The sequence below is a fragment of the Dermacentor silvarum genome, chromosome 5 (assembly GCF_013339745.2).
Source record: "Dermacentor silvarum isolate Dsil-2018 chromosome 5, BIME_Dsil_1.4, whole genome shotgun sequence".
NCBI classification, from domain to species: Eukaryota; Metazoa; Arthropoda; class Arachnida; order Ixodida; family Ixodidae; genus Dermacentor; species Dermacentor silvarum.
Genome location: NC_051158.1, coordinates 102856538 through 102884051, shown reverse-complemented (window position 1 = coordinate 102884051; position 27514 = coordinate 102856538). Strand labels below are relative to the sequence as shown.

Genomic DNA, 27514 nt, shown 5'->3' with positions numbered 1-27514 from the left:
CCTTTAAATTAAGGAGTGAACATCATTTTCATTCATTTATTAGTAGTACCCTGAAGGCCTGGAGGCATTACAGAGGGGCATTACATTACATTATGTATGTGTTGCAGCTATATCTTTGATATTTTTGTGTGAAACATGCACTGCAAAGTTACTACAGCTCTATTTCCCCCGAGATTCAATTAGCTATATGTGAATTTTACAAGCACACTTAGATCAAAGATAGTTTTCTACACAAGGGGATGCGGTGTGTAGGGAAAGCATGCACAGATCATGTGAGGTCTTTTGCATTACTCTGCAAAGGTTGTGTAAATGCATTCCACAGCAAATGTTATTGTTGGACCTTAAAGATATCTGGTGGGTTATTCTTTAACTGCAGACGCTTGCAAAGGACGATGCCACAGCAATAGTCAACCTTAAAGTGAAGCAGCTACATCCACGGGAACATAACAGCATCAAGTTGAGCCAGTAAGTTGGTGCACAGCTGTATGCAGCCATAATGCATGTTTCCAGTTTGATCATACCTTTTTCATGACTGTGGTAGATGTCCCCCACCATTCCTGAAGTGAAATATGCTTTTCTTATATTGAGGCAGGTCTCTCTCAAGCCACAATGGATATGGACATCTCTGAGGGCTTGTCTGATTGATGTGCTAGCAGAGGGTACTGCTACATCTGCTAGCGCGTCCTTGACTGATTCAGACATCGCTGATGAGCCTTCCGAAATCCATCATGTCCTGGCATGTTTGATTGTCGTAATGATCACAGAGCTTGCTTAAGACATTTTCTCACATGTGTGCCTTGGTTGATTCATGTTCTGATCTGCTTTGCAAAACCTGGTGTTTCCCTTTAATATATATTTGGATTTCACCTTTAAAGTAATTATCTAAGTTTCAAAATGCATATGAGACTGTCATACAGCTTTTTGTAAGATGTTTTCGACAGATTTAAAAGATCTATTAGTAATGCTCAGAATGAAGAGAAAGATAGAACTGTTCACCTATCATTGGCTACATTACAGCCCTTTTTGACACAGGTGACAAGCATACTGCGTTCAAATTTCATTGTTAACATTGGCAAAAGCAAGTGCTAATGAATGAAAGCCATATATGCTACATCATAATCTCATTTTAGTCATCTAGGATGAGTACAAGATAAGGAAAATAAAACAAACTGCAGCAAAGCAGTGTTATGTAAGATGAAAAACCACTTTTTTCAGTAAAGTTGGAATAAGGAAAACACTCCTTCTCTGAATTATACTTCAGCCATCTCCTCTCATTACACACATAATTAACGCCCTTGCTAGGCTCCAACATTTACAACAGTAATAAAATTTATAACATGCCAACTGTGCTGGTAAGCTTTATCAACATTTTTGGGGACAGTAGATAAAAAATACAGTATATAGCCACAGCCACTGATCTCCCTAAGAATGTCCTGCTTGCTGGTCATTATTGTGCTTAAATTTTAAATGAAGCTAATGGTGTCGCTATTAGTCCCCAGGTTTTAGCTTCAACTGTGCATCTGGTGTTTCGTTTGCACGGTCAGCAATTTCAAGTTATGTTGAAGTAAGCAGTTCCTCCTCATTGCACTTGGTGTATTTTGTCAAGTCTCCCGGTCCAAGGCCCTCCAGAACGCTCAAGGGTGAAGCTTCTGCAGCACTGCCTACACACAACCCAGCGACACCTCGAACAGCAAGGCATACTATGGTGAGGATAATACTCGACCACTACAATTTTTACATACTTGTTTCCTTAGGTAGCTGCAAGTGAAGTGGCATATATTTTCGTGGCAACTGTTTAATAGCTCAAGCATAATAAATGTCACTCAGTGAACTGCACTTGGACACTAACATTTTTGACCATGGCAACCATCTAATTAAATACTGAAACATTCATATTTGTTCGCAGCGGTATGAGTTTCCTCAGGGTTTGCATTAAACACCAATTATCGGCCAATAACCCTTTTTCAATTTTTCTTTTCCATTCAAATGACACAATAACTAGAAGACCAATAGTTTTTCACAATTTTCTGTGCTCTTTATATGTTCGATCTGTCACAATGAGCCGTGATATATGATCTCAGTATATTTTGCCCACTCAAACTAAAAGGCTTCTTTAAAACATCTCTCATTGAACTATGCTACATTGGCCTCTTCTGTGTTAGTTGTTTTGTACTTCTACCTTTCCTGCCTGGGCCCAGATGGGCCTGCAGTATTTAGCAAATAAATAAACAAACAAAATTAAGTGGCACTAGCAAGCTCGTGTGGATGGCAGTTTTATGCCCCCACAGTTTTTAAGTTCACACAAATAAAAACGAAAACCGTCGTGAGCAATGTAATGACCTAAATTAAGCATTATATTCTTGATAGCTTGCACAAGAGTGTATGCCACAACAATTAATTTTTTCTGCGTACGTGCTTTGTGTCGTGTTAGTCGCTCATGCACCTGTTACAGCGCGTGATATTTTGCAGCCACAGCCAGCAGAAGACGCACCTGAAAAGGCCTTTCTGAGGCATGAAGTATGGCGTAACTCAATTACAAACTGCGACCAAGAAGAAGATGAAGACTCTACGGCAATCCCATCAACAACTTTTTCAAAAGGTTGCTCATCTCGAAAATGTCAAAGAAGATTTATCTGACAATCGCATTCTAGGAAATGAGGATGTCGCCATATTGCAGAGTCTTGGTGGGGCAAAAAAAGACTTGCTCATGCGTCAACTGCCACATAAGTCTGGTGCCAGCAATGTCACCCGCTTACTCGCCAGAGCTCAGGCCATTTGCACTGACTTTGCATTTTTATTACCCTAGAGCATACAGATATGTACGAGCTGTTTTCAACACATGCCTCCCGCATCCATGGACACTGTAAATGATGTCAATCATTTAGGGCTGCTGACTTTTCAAAAGAGGCAATGACTGCATTGGCTATCAAGGTAAAGCACGGCTCTCCACATTATGCAATCTGGTGGTGGATGAGATGGCCATTCAAAGAAGTAGTGTGGAATGTGAAAAGCTTCCATGGATATGTTGACATGGCATTGATGTCAATGATGACAGCTTTCCAGTTGCCTGAGATGCATTTGTTTTAATGCTTGTTGCAATCAATGGCAGATGGAAGCTGCCAATTGGCTACTTTCTAGTGCATGGCCTTGGTGGTGAGCAGAGGCGCAATTTGGTGCTGCAAGCTGCTAGCTTCACTCACGAAAAAGGTGCACACATTGTGAGTTTGACCTGCGATGGCGCTGCAGCGAATTTCTCATTGCTGCACAGCCTTGACTGCAAGATGGACCTGACTAAGCTGGATGCTTCTTTTCCACATCCAGTGACAAAAAAAGCTTTTCTTTGCCATGTTGGATCCCTGTCACCTGTTGAAGCTACTGCGGCACACCCTGCTTGATAAAAAGGCTATTGTGATACGAACAAACAGTTCATATTGTTGAAACACATTGATGAGCTGCATGAAATCCAGTACACAGAGGGCCTACATTTGGCAAACAAACTTAGACAAGCACATATTACCTGGAAAAGCCAGCCCATGAAAGTCTCATTGTTGGCTAAAACGTTTAGTCAATCGGTAGCAGATGCTCTTGGTGACTGCAGAGCTCAAAAAAATTCAAAATTTTCAAATTCCTTGCCAACAGAAGAGTTTATCAGACATGTCAACAATGCATTTGACGTTTTAAATTCAAGATATCCAAAGCAAGAAGAATAGAAAGGACCGCTGTGTCCTGAAAATGTGGCTCCTGTCACTGCGTACGTCAAAGAACTCATGGCCTACTTTTGCTCGCTTAGGGTGTCTGCAGCTGGTAAACTAATGACAGGGAGCAACCAAAAGACAGACTTCATTTGCTTTGTGGTGTGCTTAGACAACCGTCCATGCAACCACTTGGTTACAGAAAATGACCTATTGGCATATCTTCCGACTTCCAAGCTCAGTCAGGACCACCTTGAGTTGCTTTTTTGCTGCAATAAAATAATTTGGGGGCTGCAATGACAACCCAACAGCAAAGCAGTTTGCAGCAGCATTGAAGCGTCTGATAGTTCGTAATGAGGTAAAGGACATTGATGGCGGCAATTGCTTTCTATTGGAACACATCGAAATTCTCTTTGTACGCTCCTCTGAAAAAACCATACTCCATCGATGTAATTAACCTCACTGCCCCTCAGAGAAGCCCTGCAGTCAGTGAACCACTCACAGAAGCAATTTTACAGGATCATGGTTACTCTGCTGACCCAGGCAATGTGTCTGAGCTTGGGTGCCTGCGGCTCGCAGTACTGGAAGAATTGCTACACAAGCTTTCTCGTGGGTGAATTATGTTCATGATGGCCCACACAATTAATTCCTTTATCCATCAACTTCAGCTGTCCCACCAGGTTTTATGTTAAGGCATTTATTTGTTTTTTGAGTGACTTTGTAAAGTGCATATATTGTTCAAGAGCGTTGTATGCAGATGTCAAACTTTTATAGAGGGAAAATGTGGTACCTTATTGTAAATTCTGCAAGTACATGTTTGTTGTCTTGCTGAATGCTGTAGGTTGAATCGCCTGCATGCAAATTATACTTAAACAATTGTTCTGTTCTGCCCAAGCTAAACAGTGTGGACAATGACGGTAGGTTAGCTGGCCTACCTTTCACTAGAGCAGACTGTGTGATGACATGGACATGCTGTGAATGCTCTCAATGGATTATGTGTGAGCTAGGTATACGCTTGAGGATGACAATGTTTTTAATGTTTATCCTGTATGTCTTTTGCCTGACTTTTGTGGAAATTGCCACTGCCACCTGGAATACCGTTGGTGTTACTATTTAAATAATTTAATGTGCTCACTCTGTTCACTTGCTTTACAATAGCCTTTTATGATGCCAGATTCACTGTAACCACAAACATTTGGTGTATAACACTCAATGAGTGTTTTAAATACCGTGAAATATTCATTCATTTGAGGTTCACAATGTAATAGAGCCATCGCGTCCTAATTGCGGTGTGTTGTCTCAGCTTCGACGGTGCTAACTTTTTTTGTAGGTATGTGATACAACATAAGCTTTGTTGTACATTTTACTTGCAGCAAAATGCATGGTATTTTATAATAATGTTGACATACTTACTTTGTCGGTCTGACCTCACATCAATTGTTTCAACTGTGACTTTGTGAACTACCACTCTTTTTAAATTTTTGCATATGTATTGCTTACTTTTCTGACAAGCACAATCACCGAAGCCTTTCCATATTTGTGAGGACAGCGCAGATATAAATATTATACAATTATAGCCCTGTATTGCATACAAGGCATTGTATACTTACAATGCCTTGTTTTGCTTACAATGCCTTGTATATAGGCGTTGCATACAAGGCATTGTAAGCAAAACTGCAGCTACATTCAAGGACAGCTGATCCCATTGACCAGTTTTATCAAAGGTATCAATACTACGTGTGATATATTACTTTGTATAACATTATTATACAAATGCCCTGTGGCATACAAGTATGCTAATACTGATACCGAAGAGCCGTGGCACAATAAGTTTTCCTATTTGCTGTTTATAATTTTCTTTTGTGTATTATCTTTGCAATGTACTTCATTTAAATTATAAATGTGGCTTCCTTCTGTATTTGTGTGAAATCTTCTGGCTTCTATAGGTGCAATAAACACTGAAAAAAGAATGAAACAATTACTGTTGTCTTAAAAATGTGCTTTCCATAGTACAAGTACACCAGCAACACAATGAATCCACAAGTGCAAATGAATGCTGCCATTTTTCCCTTGCCGCTATGTATTCAGTTTTCATGCCGTTTCACACTAGCAGAGGAAGAAGGGTCCCCCTGGCAGTGTTTGATTCTAGGACATAATTATGCTGTGGGGCTATACTCGCATTCGAAAACAGCTGAATAAACTCTAGATAAAGCACAAATCCCGTCCATTTGCTTTATTATATAACGAAAATTGATCCCCGAGGCGCGTCTCAACAGCGTCGTCGCACCACAGAATCTTGCAAAATAGTACACGTAAATCTGAATAAACGGCGATTACTTCGGCGTTTAGAATGCAGGCTAATGCTATTTATTTCTCTCAAAATGAAACACGCCCACCAGAGCCTTTTATTAAGCGAAAATGCGACAAAAAAGTGTCCTTCAAAACATCTCGTTTCTTCCTAGGTGCAAGACAGCGTGACAAAAATTATTTCTCTCAAAATAAAACACGCACACCAGCCTTTTATTAAGCGAAAATGCGACAAAAAAAGTGTCCCTCAAGACATCTCGTTTCTTTCTAGGTGCAAGACAGCGGGACAAAAAATTAGCAAGATAGTACGCACTACAGCTTAAGGTGCACAACGGCTGATTTGACGAAACTTGAGTACGCAGGAAAAATAGACCACACTCGGGCGTCTGCACGAGTTTCGAGCCGCGAGCGCTGGCAACTCCACTAACCGCGGTGGTAAGTTAAGTGACGCCTTGAAAATTTTCTGTCTTCATGAGTCAGACGCCCCAGTCTTGCTCCACGTTTCAAGGCATCGCATTTGAAGCGAAGAACGACGCGCGAAGTAGCAGAAAACCACCACCCGCATACGGGCCTCCAAACCAGTGACGGCAGGCGCCACTAAAAGTTACCACGTACCAAACAATCACGAATGTTCCGGCAACCTTGTGGGCCTTTTCCGCCCCATAAGGCACCGCGCACGGGGCCCCTGAGAGAGGGAGGGGTGGCTTCAGAGGAGGTTGGCTTGCCGAGGCTAGCGGAATCACGTGACGCTCCCTCCTAGTGTTTTTTACCTCCATGATTACCATTTCCCGGCGTTGAGGACGAGGGGCAATATGGGAACGCTGGCGTCGTAGCCAGCTTTGGAAGAAGACGATGAACGCTCGAGTAGTGGCACTAGCGCGAGGCAAGCGCGAGGCGCGAGGCGTGCTCGCTCACTTTTTCTGTACCTCACAGAGACTTAAGGCTTTCACCTTGAAAATGTCGCTATCCTTTTCTGTGACATCGTAGCGCCAAATTCCGCGCAGTCGGTACGCGGCATTGAAGGGCAGACAAACTCCGAAGGACAAGAAGGACATACATGGCTTCAGAACGGCGCAACAAGGAAGACGAAAAGACGAAAGAACACACGAACACAAGCGCCGATCTGAAGCCATGCATCCGTACCAACTCGCCCAATTGTCAGTGCTACTCAATAAGGACATATTAGGTTGGTCTATTTACTGTTTAAGTTGATCAAGATTTGACTGTGCACCGGGGTACTCTGACAGGAGCGAACATAAAACTCCAAGAAGCTGAAGGAAACTCAATGATGATGGTAGAAATCATAGTCATGAGCATGACTCAGAAAAAAATGATAATGACTCAGTGAAAAAAAAAAGATTAACACTCAAGAACCACTGAAATGGGGGCGGACGTGGACACTAAGTGAAGAAAACACTCAATGATGATGGTAGAAATCATAGTCATGAATGAGCATGACTCAGAAAATATGATAATGACTCAGCAAGAAAAAGATTAACACTCAAAAGTCAATGAAATGGGTTTTGACGGAGGTATTAAGTGAAGGAAACACTACAGGATACTGGTAGAATTCTTAGTCGTGAGCATGACTCAGCAAAAAGGACAATGACTCAGCGAAAAAATGAATAACACTAAAAAAACAATGTAATGGGTTCGGATGTGGTACTAAGTGAAGGAAAAGGCTAGAGGTTGATGGTCATAGTCATGAGCATGACTAAGGCTGTCGCCCTAAGGTCACTTAGGTGTAACTAAAGGGACACCTGAGGACTCATGATATCAATGTCATGAAATGCGTGTCATGTAGGTCATGAAAGATCCACCTACGTCTTGGTGCTCTCATGGCCGTTTCGTTAACACGGTAGGCTCCCTGCACACTGCTTAGCATAACATCGATTCCCACAGGGCGTGGGATCTGCCGGCTTTTTTTTTTCCATATTATATTGAATTTATTCATTTTATGGGATGACCTCATGTTCATGAATTTATATTAGGTTTTATTAAAAGTATCTGTTTGCTCCCAAATTTATTAAATGCGTTCCTCTGCCCCTTAGAATTTGCATTGAAATCTGGAGTTTTACGTGCCAAAACCACGATTTCATACGAGGCACGCCGCAGTGGTGGACTCCGGATTAATTTTGGCCACCAGGGGATCTTTAACGTGCCCCCCATGCACGGGACACGGACGTTCTTGCATTTTGTCCCCATCGCAATGCGACCGCCCCGCGGCCGGGTCCCTTCGAATTTATTTTCTGTTTTGATTACCTGCAGATTGGGAACATATATGTTCCATTTCATTGCAGATGGTTATGGTGAAGCTTAGAAGTAATGCATAGTCAACTACTCCACTGTTTCTAAAAAAAACAAAAAAAAAAAACAAAAAAAAACAATTTCGGAAATAGTCAAATTGGGCGCAACTCTACCGCAAACAGAAATGAGAGCCCGAAGAATGGAACAGAAAACATTCTTTCATTTACGATGTGGAAGACGATCCTAGAGCTTGATAGTTTATGCGAAACATGAGTCTTAAAAGTCATTTTTTTATTTGTTGTTCATACAAGTGTGATATCTACAGTTAAAATTAGAAAAGCGAAATTAACCTCCGGGCCGGACAGCAGGTTTATTATTTATTCGATGGCGTCCCCGGGTGTATATATAGGAAACGTATAGTTGGTTCGACAGTGTTGTTCAAATAGGAACTTGCATTGCCAAGATAACGATTGAAAGTGTTTTTTTGGAGACCAAACCATACAATCTGTTCTATCTGAAAAAAAAAAAAAAAAAAAACGTTTGTTCATGTCTTGTATGACAGGCTTCTCCTTCAACATTATTGTCGCTGATGACTCAAAGCAGATATTCACTCATAATACCTCGTAATAATTTTTCGTGTGGTCAGAATTTACATCGGAAAGTATTGTCACGTTGTAACAACTGTGAAGAACACAGTAGCAAAACTGTGAATCACGAAAGCAGCTTTTTTATTGGGTGAACCTGTGCCTACAAAAGCAAGTGACACTTGAAGCCCAACGATAGCAGCGAGCGCAGTCGGCGATTGTCTAAATCTGATAAGCGGTTCAAGCGCATCGGCTTTCATACATGACTCGTTGAAGGTTCCAGCGTAATTGCTGGTGCCTCCGTGCCTTTCAGAAAGTACTACACAATTCGTGTAGTGCATAAAATCTGTTTACGCAAAGTTAGGCGAGAACATACAAAATAGATCAAATCAAAGATAACGTTCGATTAAGCTCCAAATCATGCAGGTGCGTCTTGGGGTGCACCTGCACAATTGGTAATAACATTAAGTTGTTAGCGGGTGAAATGCAGCCCTTGAAAGAAGAATAATTATGAACTCGTGTCAATTTCCACCTCTTAAAACGCACCGTCCCGATCCTACATACACGAGATGAAGAAAGTAAAGCACACGTAGTAAAGAAAAAAAAATGACAGTCACGTAGGTATCCTTACGGGATTTGAATGCGAAAACATAATGACTTGTCTAAGTTATCATCTTAAATTAAACGCTACCTTAATCCACCTTGCTCCAATCTGTACCCACCCTAATGTACCGTAATTCACGTTAATCCTAATTAAATCACCTTATTCCACCCTAATACGCCTTAATCCACCTCAATCCACTTCAATCCACCGTAATACGTACAAATCTACCTTAATACACTTTAACATAATTTTGGGGGTGGGCCATCGAAGCACAAGACAGAACTCGCCGAAATCACCGCACCGAAAGGCAGCGCCGCGACGCGCGGCGATATATAAACACATAAACCAGCCACCGGCGCGGTCTGTCTCTGTGGCCACGTGACTTTTTGTACCATCTCTGGCCACGCCGCCGGATTTTTTGGTTCATTATCCACATAATGCATTCGCTATAATCACAAGCAAAGAAATAAACAAATTCCTAGGAGTTGGTTAATTAGTGCTGTTACAAGGGCTTAAAACACAAAACATAGCCCGCTTAAGGTCGCGAAAGGCGCCGCTCTGACAAGCTGATCGTCCAGTGCGCCAAATACGTCACATGATGTTAAAGGGTCCGAAATAGCGTCGCGAAAGTTTCTCACTAAGTCCTTGTCGGTGTATTGGGGTCCAAACCAAACACGGTTGCAGGAGTGGCGCTCCAAGTAGCATCGTCGAAAATTGTAGTGCCGGTTGTCGGCACTTCGCTGTTTCTTGATGCGCAGCGGGTTGAACTGTCGGGCTTCTTCGGTGCGTCCCAATTTGAGAGCTTCATCGAGGAGCTTTAGCCACCATACATAATTGTAGGAGATGCATATGTACACAGCACCTTATGGAGAGAGTGTCTTTGCTATTATTGAAAACTTCTTTTCCTCAGGTGCATGTGTACTTAAGAAAGAGCCAACGCACTACAGCGTTGCAGATAACACATACTCATCCATAGACATAAGCGTAGTGTCGAGTGCACTAATGCCGTACCTAGAATAGTCCGTTTTTAAGAATATCTTTGGGAGCGACCACTTCCCAATTATGTTAAGCTTAACAAAGCAAGTTGCATGCTCACCACATTTTCCTCGATGGGACGTCGAATCAGCCAGCTGAGAACAGTTTCGATAGCTCACATATTTAGGTGGAGATGACATTGCTGCTTTTAATGCAGACGACGCTGTCGCATGTGTAACATGTTTTAATATTGACGCTGACACGAAATGTATTAAACAAACTAACGGAATGGCTAATAAGCATCGCATTTCATGGTGGAACGACGAATGTCAGAAAGCGCGCAAAAATCAAAACAAAGCTTGGGGATCGCTTCCCAATTCTCCAACCGCCGAAAACCTTATTAATTTCAAAGAGGTAAAGTAACAAGGCAGAAGAACACGCCGACGTGCCAATAGAGAGAGTTGGGAGAGACTATATAGATGACGGGAAGACTGGTTTTAAATCCTGCAATCTTACTATTTGCGAACGACATATGCAGCTTGTTGTAAACAACGTCACTGTATGGGTTAATGAAAACGGTTTTAGTTAGAACCCACAGAAAGGTACATGCGTACTTTTCAAAAACAAGAGAGGAATTATTCTAGACTATAATATTGACCTTTCTGGAAGTAGACTATCTGTAAGTAGAGAACACAAATTTCTTGGCATGATTTTCGACTCTAAATAACATTTATTCCTCACATTAAATACATTGTTTAACTAAACGTTTGAAGGCAATGAACCTATCGAAGCTTCTCTAACACACAACATGGAGTAGTGACTGGAAGTGCCTCATGAACCTGCCGAAGAGCCTTATAGGATTACGATTAGACTACGGCGTTGTAATTTACAACTCTGCTACACCCCATGCACCGAATATTCTAGATCCGGCTCACCATTTAGGTATAAGACTATCAACCGGTGCATTCAGAACAAGTCCGATATAGAGGCTCTACGTAGAACCCAATGGGTGGTCACTGCATCTATACAAAGAGCATATATGAGTGATACATCTTCCTGAAAGTCAGTTCTAACTGTGAACACTCGTGCGGTTCTACTATAAACGATACATATGCCACACTATTTCGCAACCGACCCGCAGTGAGAGAGCCCTTTTCACTTCGTGTGAGGAGGCTGTGTGAAGAAACGGGTGTCACACTCGCCTATGTTCCTGAACATAGGCGAGTGTGTCAGGCGAACATAGGCGATGTTCGCCTGAACATCGCCTATGTTCAGGCGAACATGCTTCCGCCGTGACAGTGGCAGTTGCTTGAATGTGACAGGTCGTTTATCAAGGTAACAAAACATGCCCCTGAGGAACACATTCGAGTGCACTTTCTAAGCTTCGGGCGAAGTATTCCTGCCCGGAGTATTCAACTGATGCATCTAGGTCACATGCCAGTGTGTCTCATCCAACACTGGGGCCATCTTTCTCTCAAACAGACGCTCTGCACACTGAAGCGAGTGTATTTACGGCTGAGGCGTACGCAGTACTGTCGGTGGTGAAACATATTACGAAAATATAGAAAAATCCACAATATTTACTGACTTTTGAAGTGTGGTTAGGTCTCAAATGTCGCTCCGTAAATGTAATAACCCTGCACTAAATAATTTTTATGCAATCCTGTGTACGACACACACATCTAACCAGCATGTTACAATATGTTGGGTGCGAGGGCAAAGAGGAAGTGAGGGTAACGTACTAGAAGATGAAACCACCACATCCAGAGCAACAAGAGCTTCAATCCTTCCATTGCTCTACCCGCAGTATGCTTAAGGCCCTTCGTTCGCAAAAAAAAAGCTATTGGCAACGCTTGTGGGCAGCCTAAACTTCCACGAAACTCTATCTAATCAAGCCCCATTGTACCAGCCCCACTGAAATCAAGGCAAACCGATGTCTTGTTCTGTCGACGGGATATAGGGCACACATTCGGCACACTCAATTACCTACTCACTGGCAGTGAACCTCCACTACATGGTAGATGTTGTGGAAGGCTGACCGACCTCCACGTCCTTTTGGAGTGCATGAAAGCAGAAATTGAACTGAACAATTTCCGCAAGCCTATCGACACTATGTCCCCCTACAACTGGCATTGTTTCTCCGCTAAGACCATTTTTTATATGAAGACAGTAGTATACCAGATGATGTAATAGTGATGTAGTGCTACATGTTGTAAGCCCAGGGGTGTCGTAGCGGATCCTCTCACCACAGCGTGCTCGTGCGATAGATTCGTAGAGCACGTGCTTCCGTGCTTTAGCGTCTGAGGGCCCTCGGGAGGCGGTAGTGCTACTTGCATACTCTTACATTATATCCTATGACCACTTCGCAACATATAGTTTACAGTAACAATAAAACTCACTCTCAGGTTAGTTATTTTAATGCCTATGTATTTTACGAAATTTTGAGCGACTGATTTTTTAGGCCCCTTAACGGCCAGGTCACATCTACCCATCGCAATGCAGCCATCCATCTCATTCACAAATCACTGACACCACATCAGTACTTTAATGGCGCTCTTTGTCCATAACTGACCCTTGCACCACTAAGCACCACACATAATCATTATCAATTTAAGAAGCACGTATTCTATGTGTACGTACCGTTTCGGCCTGGGGTATATTTGCCTATGATAAAGCAATCATTCCGAGTAAGGTATAACTTGAAAGTTGTAGTAGTGCCACGTAGAAATCCTCCTGCAAAAGTGTATGTTATTCCAGTGGTCAAACTGGGTGGATGCTGGGTCGGGCGAGCCGTTGTGCCTAATAGGTAGCACCTGTATCTACTATTGCTGGAAAAAGGGAAGTGTATTCGTATACTGGGATGGTAAATTTTCGCACTTGTCCGCCACCTACATGTACCATCTTATTACGCCACTGCCGCACTTAACTTAATACGCACCTTCCCAACTGTTCCTTTCATAGCCCGTTCCGACAATTTGTGCTTACGCGTTGTGTCGACTGCTTGGGAACGCGTGGAAATTTGCATTCATCAAATTACGTTCGCAGGATTCTTTCGACCGTTACTAGTCTTAACCAATAAACTTCTTTCGGTGCCTGCGTTTGGAATGTGGAGAGCACCGATTCCAAACGCAGGCACCGAAAGAAGTTTATTGGTTAAGACTAGTAACGGTCGAAAGAATCCCGCGAACGTAATTTGATTAATGCAAATTTCCACGCCATCAACACACCATCCGCCACCACGGCTGAAGGCTGCTGGTAGCATTCAGTGACGCGTGTATAAAAAAAATTAAATTATGGGGTTTTACGTGCCAAAACCAGTTCTGATTATGAGGCACGCCGTAGTGGGGGACTCCGGAAATTTGGACCACCTGGGGTTCTTTAACGTGCACCTAAATCTAAGTAAACGGGTGTTTTCGCATTTCGCCCCCATCGAAATGCGGCCGCCGTGGCCGGGATTCGATCCCGCGACCTCATGCTCAGCAGCCCAACACTATAGCCACTGAGCAACCACGGCGGGTGACGCGTGTATCAGGGTGATAGGCAAGGATATAGAAGTAGAAAGTGCTCGGGAAACATAACATTTGTTGTTAGAGTAAACTTGATTGTGCTTTATTGGCTTCAATATGCTACCAGTGTTGGACCCACTCATAGGAAACTGAGCACTCTCTAAATTAGTGTTGATTATTGTTTTTTCTTCCGATATTACACAGCTTTAGCTTACATGCAGCAGCAAACGGAAGGACTTGGCGTTAGAGTTGCCTGATACATATTCCGCAAGCCCAGAATGTAGGCAGTGCTGCGGGTCTTACAAGTATACAGAATTTTCTAGTTTCCGTGCTAAACGCGAACGCATGAAAAGGCAGCCTTTCTAATGGGAACATGGCGGCCTTCATCGAAGTTAATGCCTTCCGCTTCAGATCTGTGAAGTCATTGTCGTGCACTGGTTGGTTTATTCATTCGCAACCGATTCTTGTTTGTTGTTTAAAGTTGTGTCCTCATGCCTCGTCATGAACGTATTCGTAAAAACTCGGCCTTGTTACAGAGATCGCTATGCATAGGTTTCTTCTTCTTCTTCTTACTGGGGTTTTACGTGCCAAAACCAGTTCTGATTATGAGGCACGCCGTAGTGGGGGGGGGTCTCTATGCATAGGTTTTATGCCTAACGATAGGGGCTGCACAAGACACACATAGTCTCAGAGATACTGTGGTGCGCGTGAAAGGTCGTGCAGGTTGCTTCTCAGAAGCCGTAGACTACGAATATTTGCTTGTACTTCCCTACAGGTGGCACCGCAAGCTATATATTATGATTATAGTTATAATTTGCGTTAAAACAAAGTATGGGTCGGTGCCACCGTGCTCGCTTCTGTGCCGATATACATATACAGCATTGGGTTCCTCGGACATTTTCCGTGCATTTAGTGCACTTGTAATGTGTGAATTTCTCATCTAGGAGGAGCTGCTTGCGTTTGCGTCGGCGTTGTGCTCTTTTTCGCTATTCTAAAAGACTTGCTAGCACCCTGCTCTGAAGCGCACAATAGCGTTCGCGGTGCGTCGCACACTAACTCTAACGCAAGCGCTTTATAGTGAAATTCTCCATTGGTTTATCGAACACGCAAACCATATTAGTGCCCTGTAACCGGACGGGCAAACGGCGTCTCCAAAAAGGGTGTAACAACTTGCGGAATTAAGACGCGCGCGGTATCAAGTGAGCGTTTTTATGTGACAACATGACGGAAGAGTGGACCAGACGTCAGGTTGATTCGATTCGCCTGCACTTCCTGCACTAGTTCATGAGGTATCCTCTTCGCTATTAATTTCACCTGTTCAACATGACCGCTTCTGCACGTCGGCTTTCGTTTCTCAGTTCAGGTGTCCTCAGAAAGGTAGTGCAGCGGTCGTGCAGGGGGTGCCTTGCCGGTTCCGTACGAGCAAGAGCTGGCACTGAACGGGCTGGTACTCGTTCAAGAAGTGCAGGGCGAATGCAATGGTCCTGTGAGCATACAGTAGCGCACGACATGCAGCAGACGACAAATGACGCTCCACGCGTGCGATACCACTGAGCGGCTAACGAAGAATACTGAAATTATTGTTTCTTCATGGACGCATAGCTTTTACTGCGCAAATTATATGTCTCGAGAGTAAAATAGAGTTTTAAGAACATTAAAAAATTTTTAAGCTCTACGGACATTCTGTTGTTAATGTATCATCCCCAATGGAAGCTCAAATTGGTGACGCAATCTTCAGGGGCTGCGCTCGCTCGTCTATTCGCTGCGCTTTCACTCCCGTTCTCACAAATTTCGTCTTTGTCGATGCCGCCAACCAGGGACACAACACATACACCCTGAGTGCCGTGGACGGGGAATATAGAATCGTAAATGTGGCCTCAACTAGAGTCGCATCCATCACATTTGAGGCCGAAGAAGTCACCATAGCGCTGGCCATCATGAACCCAACTACCCATACTGTCCTTAGCGACTCTAAGAGCGCTATTCTCAGCTTTATGAGGGACAGTGTGGGACTAAATACAGCCAATATCTTGAAAAGCTTCAATCAGGACGACGGAACAAAAATAAATCATGTCTGGGTCCCCGCTCACTCGGGAAATCCCGTCAACGAGGAAGCGCATAAAGTGGCCTGAGGGTTAACAAACCGCGTCGCGCTCTCCTTGGAACCGGACCCCCCGATGGGAGAGGTAGTGACTTCCTACAACAAACTTAACAACCTATATAAAGAGACCAGGAGAATATACCCTATACCACACAGCAACCTTACGAGAGCGCAGGCCACTATCGTCCGCCGAATTCAAAAAACACTAACAGCCTTATCACTCCTCATCGTTAAGCGATCTTCACAGATGGGGAGGTTGACCCAATATGCAAAAAATGCGGCGAAAATGCGATAGAAAACCAAAGACACATCCTCTGGGAATGCGAGGGCCTTCCCCAACCCAGAGAGCTTCTGCCAGCTCCCTCTGAAACGACATTGGAGACCCTAATACGGTCCCCAGAGAAAAGCTACAAAAAGGAATCATTGCCTGGGCGGATGAGGTCGCCGCAGACAAGCGGCCATCTAAAACGCCCTGAGATTTCTCTTAATAAAGTTGTTTCCTCCTCGGCCTACTTTGTGACGCAGGAGCCAAGTGTTCGGAATGCGAGCTGTTTGCGCAATCGCGGCCTTGCTGTTCGCTCTGACACTGGCTACTTTTACTTGCAGGGCAGAACGGATTTCTCTGCGTATATGTGCTTTCGGCACATATACGACTTTGCCCTGCCAACTCTTCGCTAGCGTCATTTTTAACCTTCTCGTCACACGCCACCACGAATTTCGACCAAACGCCGCGAGGCATGCAAGGGCAAGTGAACCAGTCCCACAGGCCGGCACCGCCCACCTCATCCGGTTATCTACTTTCACTGCGCTAGATCGGGTCGTCTGAAACCCTCTCCACTTCTGTGTGCTCCTCGCTTCTTCTCATCCAATTAGATAACAAAAACCAGTCAATGCAGGCAGTGTCGTCTGCTTTCAAAAGAAACAAAAGTGACGTCTTATCACCGCCATATCACCGCCATTAGCTTGCGCCGGCGTTACGTAAATTTGAGGTCCGGGCCGCGATAATGTAGCGATTCCTTCTCCCATCGATGATATTCCTTTTCGCACCTTTCAGCGCTTTGTCAGTGGTCAGAGAGACGTCCCGCCCACGTTATTGAAGCGATCAGCCGGCCGTGAACGGTGGATGATAAGAGCGGCATATAATCGAGCGGAAGGCATCGCCACAACATCGCGGCCCAGGAGACAGGAATAAAATCAGAATGGAATATGTGTTCGTTACACGGCCTCTGCTCTCATGTTTTCGGCGATTGCCCAGCTGATTAGCGTGTCTTGAACGCACTAGCTTAGTGCTTTAAGCCTCCGATTTCATCGAACGCTCTTTGCTTCGTGCAAGAAACGTTATTGTTGCTGCAGTTTATAATAATCCGCTTGTCTACATCGACAAGCACTGTACTAAATAAGGGCCGTGGCTATGGAGGGAACAATTTGTATTGGCTTTCGATTTCGCGCTTTTCGCGCACTGTCAGCGGTGAGAGCAACGCACCGCCCACGTTCTCAGTTGAATCAGTCTGGCATGAACGGTTCAATATTGACCCTTTTCGCGGCGATCCCGTGGGCGCTGAAATGTTTGATCACGTGGTGACGCGTCCACTGCTTGCCTCAGCTGCCTCTGTTGCCTCCGTGTTTACAATGGGTGTACATGACGCCCGGAGCGTCTCAGGAAACCTCTGTTTCGGAAGATATCGCAGATGCCGACTGGGTAGTCGACACGAAGCCTTGGCGACAGATTCAGAGGACACGTAAAACGCTTTTGAATTTCATTAAGCTTTGCCCAAACGGCGCGAGCAGCGTTTATGGTGCTTGTTCTAAAAACGAGGCTGAAAATGTATTCCAAGCTATCCAAGCTTTACGATTATGAATTGAATCAGGATCAGTGTGTTTTGCACTCTTTTGCACTTCGTTCTTTATTTGGCAAATACTTTGAAGCAGTTGTTTGTCGCCTTTCTGACTCAGTGAAGTTCGTCGGTGCGGTTACTGCCTGATTATGTTCTGCCTAATCGCTCGCAGGTGTGCTTAGTTGCGATAGATTTAGTCTTTCTGCACACAAAGCTTGGAACATAGCTGTTCTGTAGTTTGTAATAGGTTGTAATAAAAATGTATTATCGCTCGTAACTCGATTATTCCTGTGGACCGTCACGAAACATTCAGCTTCGACCATTCGAGTGCTGTCGGTGTAGTCGCGGTGTAGATGCTTTGGCGCACTGATTCAAGTGTGCGCCCATTCACATATTCTTAATACGTTGGCGATAGAGTGTGCGTAAGCTTACGTGCAAGTTGGGCTCGATGTGTGTAGATAACGTGCGCGAAACTTACTATACCAGGAAGCGGCACTACTCCGTTGTCATTGTTTAACAAGCGGAACTCACTGTTGCCGGCGTTCCGGGATTGAAGTCATTTCTCTGGAGGTTAGCGATACTATGCTGGCGGATAAGTGAATTTTTTTTATCCACAAAGAAAGCCGTACATCGAGAAGGGCCGGCAACAGAGGCTGTCTGTATGTAGCAATGGTCCATGAACTTAATTGGTCACACATACTCATTCCATTCCTTAATATGCCAGTCACTATTTTTGCAGCCAATAACTGCACACGTCTTCAATTCACCGCTGCACATTTTGCAGCATGAATTAAACACAGCGCGTGATCGAACTCAGTTGCATTTCCGACAGCTGATCGTATAGAAACAGGGCAAAAGCGGCAATGGTTTCGTATTCATGCGCTTTCGTTGAGGCAACGTATCGCGCCGCCGAAAGCGCCATCTCGTTTCTCGTGAACAAATTGCTCCGCGAATAGGGTCAATAAAAGTGGCATAGAATTGGGCTGAAGGCGTCGCTACATCTCACCGGTCCATACATTTGGAGAACTCCGCCAGCCAGTAGCGCACCCAGGATCTCTGCCAGGGGGGGGTTGACAGTTTGCCAATACCATCTAAACAGCACTAATTTCGATTTCTGCACGGGAAATTGTCAAAAAATGCGCTTTTGCGAGTGTGCAGACGATTGCGCGTCTTACATCTTAGTTGCAGTACTCAAATGCGTAAGGAAAGAAAAGAGGTTAAACAAAAGGGGGGGTTAAGTCGGCCTCAGGGGGGGGGGGGGGGTTACAACCCCCGAATCCCCCCCCGTCGGTGCGCCACTGCCGCCAGCGCTCTAGAGATGCACATACGAGCTCTTGCACCATAACAAAAACGCGTAGAAACTAGTGTTTACAGCTGCATTAGAGCAAGGCACGGCAGCCAATGCAGTGGCGTGGTCGATGGGCGGGTTTTTGCATCGGGTCCGGCGTTCCGCGTGGCAATACCCCCCTCCCCCCCCCCCCCCCCCCCCCCCCTCTGCCTGGCGGGAAATATTCGCTGTGAGGGTGGACAAATCTTATAATGTGATAGGGGAACCCAACTGAAGGTAAAAAAGTTCAAGTGTGGAACCGAACGCAGTAAGTCCCGTAGCCCCACCACCTTTGATAAAACCAGGGCTTGTACGGGATGCTTTACTTCAGTAGTATCACACCATATTACGATGCACAGTTTCTACAGTGCTTTTGCGAGAGCTATCTATGCCACCGTGTGGTAGGCTACACGCTTATATATATATATATATATATATATATATATATATATATATATATACAGGGTGTTTCAGCGAACACTTTCAAACTTTATTTAAGGTTGCCTGTGGCAGATAGCCCAGTTCTATTTAATGAGCTGGTCTTCTCGAAGACGCGAACATTAATTGCAAAAAATTGAAATGCATAATCAAATAACTAACAGCAATTTATTAATTAAGTTTTTAACTAATTACCTGATCAGCCATATTGCAATTTACAAATTGTTGTCGTGGAGTTCGCAAGGCGGATCCACTCGGAACGAATTCTCGGGATGACACCAGTTTCGAGATACTAATTCCCTAACATTGCGGAGAAATGCATTGGCGTTCCACTTAATTTTGTGCTTCATTGCATAAAGCGACGTTTTGTTAAGAAACTAACTGGAACGCCAATGCATTTTCCCGCAATGTTCGGGAATAATTATCTCGAAACTGGTGTCATCCCGAAAATTCGTTCCAAGTGGATTCGCCTTGCGAACTCCACGGCTACAATTTGTAAATTGCAATCTGGGCCATCAGGTAATGACTTAAAAAACTTAAGTAGTGAATTTCTGTTTATTATTCGATTATGCATTTCAATTTCTTGTGCAAGTAATGTCCGCCTCTCCGAGTAGACCAGCCCATGAACCAGAATTGGGCTACCTGCCACAGGCGACCTTTAGGAATTTTTGAAAGTGTTCGCAGAAACACCCTATATATATATATATATATATATATATATATATATATATATATATATAGTTGCCATACACGCGTTCCCGAAAACAGTATAGCTCAAAAACACACGTTTCTTTCGACGTAATTGTGGTGTCCTGCTTAAGTTTGCTGATTCATACATACATACATACATACATACATACATACATACATACATACATACATACATACATACATGCATACTCTGTATGAGTAAATCGTAATTTTGTTACCTTGTACCAGCATCACCAGTTTTTCATGACCGTAATTTGTAAACTTAAGCTCCATTGTCCTGAAAAAAATTAACAACATGTGATTCATGGAGCATCTCATTGCCTCCGATTTGGTTCATGTGTCATGATAGTCGATTTAAATACGGTTCCGCAATGAACATGGTTAAGCTGGTGTATGCGACATCTGTAGTCAAAAGCACTTTGTCATTGTGCGGCACTCATAGGTGTAGTGTCTATGGTACAATGTACCATTATACATATAGGGAAATGTCGGTTACTTCTTATAGAGCATTATCCTGTTCCGTTGTCTCGCGTCGAACAAGTATTTAAAAGCATTCTTATGAGGTGGCTTGTTTGCCGACATTCGATGAAACTGAAAGCATAGTTAGCTGCTATTTTATGGTGAGATTACCTTTAGTACACTCAACGAGCAGTGAATATCGAAAATTTATGACGCGTAAAAGGTTATCTGCCATAGCTATAAAGCAAGCTACATGTTGGCATTATATCAACAAATGTATACATTTGTTGGCCTCGGCGTGGCCCCACAGTCCTCACCAGCAGGCCCCAGTCCTGGCCAGCCACAGCTCGCGCCACTGCTCGCGTGTCCTTCGTCTTCCTCTTCAACCACTGGCTCCGATGTAGCTAATCACGGTGGCGTTCTCATATCGCCCTTCGGTGTGAGAAGGCGATAATGGTACTGGCGCACGATGGCTTGCAGCTCCGGCAGGGCGCCCCCACCGGCCGGTAAAACCTTGCAGACTGTTGCACTGAACGCTGATCGGCGGAGCAGATAACGACCGTGTCGCCAAGTTCTTTCGTGAGCCCGAAGGTCGTAACCTGGCTGGCACCTCGGACGTACACTTGGCGCACAACCACCGACCACATCTGACCATCAACAGCATGCCCAGCACTTGGCCAATCAGTTATATCAGTTATACGTTCCGTGATGTTCGCAACTGGTCTTGTGTGTTTCTCCGGGTGGACTACACTCGACGTTCTCTTCAGCCGCCGTATACTGGACTACATACGTTAGATCGTAACGAGAAGACGTTCACAATATTTGTCAACGGCGGTGACACTTTCGTGTCCATTGAACACCCCAAGCCGTCTTTCACCGAAAGAATTCTACCTGTACCATCCGTGCCAGCTTTTGCTTCTCATGTTCCAAGTTCACCTGCAAGTGTTTCATGCCGCCATTCAACTTCGCGTCGCAGTGTGCAGTGGCCTGACTCCGTGTCAAAGGCGGGGGCCCCGTGGTGGCGCCCTTGAACAGAGGACGACAAAGTCTCACGAGCAGAAGATGAAACAATAGATCATTTTTTTTCATATTCTGCCGCCGTTTTTCTTCTTTAAGGAAAAATATTCTAGAAGCAAGATTTACACAGCTTGGTTTAAGCTTTTCAACTCTTAATATCCTTTCTCTAGGAGCCTCCTCTCTTTGAAAGTGCCACAGGGAACCAACTAGCCCAGCAACAAGTCCTGATTCTAAACCAACCGTCGGTCCAGCTTGGCTCACTGAGTACGTGGCAATGCGTACATATGTGCCGCTCGTCAGCGAACCTCTTTCAGATCGACATGGGTCACTGTAGATGCCGGACTGGGTAAGCACCGCTGTTCGAAGAAACCCTTTGACGCCGACTTGGAGCCATAGGTATGTGCCACTCGGTCCGTGCTGGTCTTCAATGAACCTGTTTGATGCCAACTTGGGTCACGGCTTAAGTGCCGGCGGGAATATGTCACTCTACAATGCCAAAAAAAAGATCCCTAAATTTTTCCGATACCGAGCGGAATCGAAACCACGTCACAAGGGCTCCTCTAGGACAGCAGCCCGTCGTTTTAGCAGGTAGCACCACAAATGCACTGAGTATGGGTCGCTTTTCAATGAACATCTTTCACGCCAACGCTTTAGCGAGCAGCGCCATGAATGCACCGGGTATGTGCCCTTCTTTATAGAACATCTTGCCAATTTGGCTCGCTAAGTTTGTGTCACTAAGTATGCGGCAAGCGAGAATCGGCATGCCACACTTCTAAACTCGAAGGCAACGCGTTGACTTCTCGGCAGCGCCAATAGTTGGCGCAGGGTGTCCAGAAAGAAGTGCGAGAGAGCCGCCTTGTTGGCGTGTGCCGCATTTCACAGCGTTCGCACGCACTGGCGGGCCATGCATTTCGGAGGCCACACAAAGGGTTTGCGGCGGCGGCTTTAGATGGTGCTGAGTTCTTATAGAAGCGCAAAAGACGAATCCCGCTCAGTATTCGCCTCATACATAGCTTATTTATACGGTGGCAATATGTTGGGTCACTATATTGATTCAGTGCTAAGCGTGTTTCCGTCGACCGCCATCACGAGATGGGTTCTGCAGATTTTTATAGCCCCTGTTTTGTTTGTTGTTGTTTGGTGAAGTTGTCTGGGCTTATTGTATCCTTGAAGTTTATAGATCAGTTCGTCTTGCGGCGGTGTGTCGATAGGGGCGCGGGACATGCAGTGGGAATCAGAGTGCTTCCGTCCGGAGTTGTAATTAACTGTGATGTCGAATTATTGGAGCATGAGACTTCATTGGACGACGCAGCATGAAGAAGCCTTTATTTATATTTGCGAGTCAGCATAAAGCGTAGCGGCTGCCTACACCTTTGTGAAGCCTGTGGTATGGGGCTGACGAGGTTTGAACACGATGTGGCGTGACATGGTGGCGGGCAACGAAGCTAGCTGGGTAGTACAGAAACTATGCCGCCCCGTAGGCTAACACTGATCTCGCTCGTCTTGTGTATTGTTTCGAGTATTGCGCTTAGTCCTTGCACTAGAAACGTGCTTGAAACGGACGTACGACGCTGTGCGCTAGCACGTATGACACAGCTCAGAGAAGTGGGCGCTATTTGCCTGATAACCCTCTGAGAAAGTGAAGGGAGCCGAGGGACCAATCGATACCGCCGAGCCGCGCGTCGCCACCAAGCATCGTGACCGCTGTTCTTGTTGCCTCGTAAGTTTTCGTGAGGGTTATGGACCTGACACGTTACAGTTTTGAACAGACCATGCAGTGGTTGGTGGCGATAGAAATAATTTGTACTCCAAGTCGCACCTACCCGCATTGAGTTACGTGGTCACGGAGCTTACTTGTTTTGGTATTCAGCTACCGGAAAGGGCACCTGCGTTCGCTGAGAGTGCCATGTGGCTCATCTCATCGAGATTCTGCCACGTTTTTCTTCTAAATGTTCACAAAGCTGGAGCAGACATATAACCGTGTCTATAAAGTGGCGGATGGTGTTTTTTTATTGTTAGAAAACTGCCATGCACGGGAATTTAAATGACTTTAAGGAATTTCTGATGGTGAAGCGTGCATCGTAGATCAGTAAGTAAAGTTCAGGTGAATTTCTTTCAGAATTCGTTGCTGAAAAGACAAGCGAAACAAGAGGGATCGACTGACGTACGTGGTACAGACAATCAGAGCATGAAATTAGGGAGGAGCAGATAAAAAGTGGTTTTAAACATCCGTTATCACAATATACGTTGTTGTAAACAAATGAATGGCACCAAACGACACTATTGCTGCTGCATCGTTTCTTCTATTTGCTAGAAATGTCTGCGCGTGAGTGCTAAGGCTATAGGCACGCAATCGCTGCACATACCTATGGTGATGTCTGGGAATGTGCTTTTCCGGCATTCGTATGTATGTGGTCTGCGGTAAAGCACTGCACGGGCCGTTATTATCGGCCCAAGCCCAGTCCGGGCCCGGCGATTTTAAAAGTTTACCCGCCCGAACTCTGCCCGGTGACTCAAAGCGAGACCCGGGCCAGGCCGAACCCGACAAAAAATTTCACCTACGTGACCCGTCCCGCCCGATTGCAAATCAGGCCCGACGGAGGCCCGAACGGAGGCAGTCGAGAGCAAGGTGTTTGAAATAGCAACAACCGATGTCTTGTTGTCGCATGCTTCGCTAACAAGTAGTTTACCCTTCAGTAATTTATTTTACAAAACGTCGTCATGGTGCAAAAAGATGACCAGGCATACAGGTACGACGGGCGTTTATTCAGCTGCAGCATACTGTACTTTTTCTGCAAATACAGTGGTGGGAATCGTCAAAGGCGTTTTGAAGCCGATTTTTGTATCACGTAAAATGATTTGTAGAACCTGTCCCCATTTTAATAGCAGGCTGTCTTGCGGAGTTCACTCAGCTCCAGTGTCCCCTGCTGCAATTGTCCATGCGTCAGCTGGCATGATCGTGAAATGCTTGTTGGAGCTTTGCTTGACAGAGCAGAACGAGTGGCAGGGCAGACTGCCTCTCTTTCTCGAGCATGTCAGTTGCTTCTTTAAACGGTGCCAAAAGTCAATTATCTCCTTTATATTACTTTTGCTAACTTCCTCCATTAGCGAGCTTCCTCTGGAATCCAGGAGGACTTCTACCTCCTCGCGCTGCGTGCACACAGAATACAGCGTGGTTATTTTTGAATTCCAACTGGTACTCACTTCTTGATTTATACCGGCGGGTAGCTGGCTCGCCAGCCTGCTCTGCTTCAGAAAGGTGACGACAGTCTTCACATTTTGCAACTGCCCACGCACGTGTGGTAGATTCTCATTCAAGAAACCATTCAAAGATGTGGCGGAGGATGGTGTTGAGGACGCGTGCGGCACAGCTGATGCTCCTGTACGGTCGAAGTGCACTGATGACGTTTGCTCCTAACTGATGACGTTTGCTCGGGGAAAATTCATTGGTAAATAATGTAAGACATTTAGTTCCCGGTCGTCGTTCACGTAGTGAGCAGTCGCTGTGATGTACGCCGTTTTCTTATAATCGTCAGTCCTTAACGGCCTTCCTCCATGTCTGCGTTGGCCACTGGCCTCAGCGTTTCTCGTAAATCACCGGCCACTTCAGCTGCCTTGCAGGACACTGTCGTGAGATGCGCAAGTGATTCTTTGGCGGTTATGGTTCCGTACTGTGCACCGGCAGTGATAAGCTCATCGGTAAACTTCAAAATTCCATCATCTTGCATGACAACAAAGGGCCTCATATATGCAAGCCGGTTTTGCATAGGCCAAAACTGGCTTGCTGCCTCACACGGGCACGGTCAGCCTTAGCCGCCCTCAGCGCCGGATAGTCGTACAGTAGCGAATACTTCAGCGAGCTTCTACGGAATACCAGGCTGTCTTGTAGAGACGGCGCTCTAAACAGTCATAGCAGCTAAAACTGAGCTGATATTAGGTGCCAACGGCGCTATAGACAATCGCTTTCTTTGTCCAAATAATTTCTGTAAAGCTAAGCCCCTGGCCGCATCCCGAGAGAAAACTCGAAACGCATTAAAAAAATTACACGACGGCAGTTGCGATAGCAACCATCGTTCCAGAGCCATTCAGATGGAGATGGTAAAACGACGCCGTGAGGAGGCAAGGCGAATGGATGAAAGTGCATGGACGGCGCGGCGCAGTGTTCAGTAAACCAAGAGGTGTACCAATGCGAGCGCTTTGTTGGGGTTCCTGTATTTGTGACCTGAGTAATATGGCCGCGTCTCAAGGAGGTTTTAGCTCCCGCGCACTTACTTAGTTGCGATAGTATAAAATGACCACTAATATTTCCTCACATTGCTAATTCAACTCATTCCTGGGTTATATAATCGAGAAACCGGCGAAACATATATCATTCAACATAAAGATTTCCGTGCAGTTTTGACAACGAGTTTTCAATTCGTGAAGTGAGTCATAGTGAAATAGAAGTAAAATTGAAGCGGCAGGCGTTCGTGGACGATGAAGGAATTGTGCCTTTTTTGTCCACGACGGGAAGTGTAATTCACGGAAACGCTCGCGGCAACGTGCGCTTGCATGCACCGATGCAAGAACAAGCCCGGCTTGACCCGAGCCCGCCACTTCAAACCCAGGCCTGACCCGAAGCCCGGAGCTTCAGGCCCGGGCCCGGCCCAAGCCCGCCGTGAACGGTACTTTACCGGGCCCGGCTCGGCCCACGGGCCAGGCCGGGTAGGCCCGAGCCCGTGCGGTCTCAGCGTCAACACCTACCAGAAACCGCCAAGCTCAAGCGCTCAAGTGAACAAGTGAAGTGCTCACGTGTCAGCAGCTTATTCATTCTCATATTTGTTATATTCGTTGATTACTCAATTGTTCAGGGGCTATGGTTATGAGTTGATGCCCGTTAATCCAAATAAACACATATTTCAACAATCTTCATTTCCAGCTTATATTGAGGGACTTAAGCGGCACGTACTCGAAAGCGGCAGTGCAGCGAAGCTGCGTCCGCGACTTATCGTGCGCATTGCTCACCGGCACAGCACTTTGATACCTTAGCGACGGACGGCATGCTGCAAAGCCTGCCCTAAACAAAATTCTCCGAAATTCCCGTCGCAGCGTGTCTCAGGCGAGCAGATATACCGCGGTGCTTTGAAGTCACCAGCAGGGCTTTGCCTTTTGTACTACCCGAAATCGATAAGCACGGTATAGAGGGTTCTGTTGACTGGCATTTTCACAGTGCCGCCTGGGCCCATAGGTAAGGCCCATAAGTAAGGCCGAAGTATCGCTGTAGCCCAATCGGTGACAGGGCACTCTTTGTCCGTTGTGAAATACTTGGTTTACGCGTTCGACAGCGATCAGATAGGGTAAGCTATGTTCCTTAAACATCCATCTTTCCTTTAGGCAAGCGTGGCATGGAGCACTACGCCACTTGTGTCGCTTTAGATTTTGGAATCATCATATTCGTTGAAGTGTGCAAGTACCGCTGGAGACTGCAGGTGTCGTTTTAGTTCATAAAGTTACCCGGGCTGCATTGTCTCCTAATTATGCTCTACGTCTGATCTCGTGAGAAGAATCAACAGGTGCGGTTTTACAGGAGAAGTCATTCACAAAAAACCTATGGTCACTCGGCGCTGGCCAGATGGCGTTGCGGCTGTTTCAGCTTCCTGCAAGATCTGCCAACGCCAGCCAGTTGGGCTACGACGGAAACGAGACGATTTTCTGCATAGCAATGTACGCGC

The 27514-nt window shown here is 45.3% G+C and overlaps 1 protein-coding gene across 1 annotated transcript in view; it reads right to left on the bottom strand.

Moving 5' to 3' along the window:
- Positions 1-8485: 8485 nt before the first annotated feature.
- Positions 8486-27514, bottom strand: part of LOC125945930 (uncharacterized) — a 64519-nt gene continuing 45490 nt past the window's right edge. The window contains exons 7-9 of the mRNA XM_049668332.1: positions 20546-20604; positions 13050-13142; positions 8486-8760 (exon numbers count right to left, since the gene is read on the bottom strand). Coding sequence (XP_049524289.1) covers positions 8624-8760; positions 13050-13142; positions 20546-20604 — 289 coding nt within the window. The 3' untranslated portion in view covers positions 8486-8623. The remainder of the gene's footprint in view (positions 8761-13049; positions 13143-20545; positions 20605-27514) is intronic.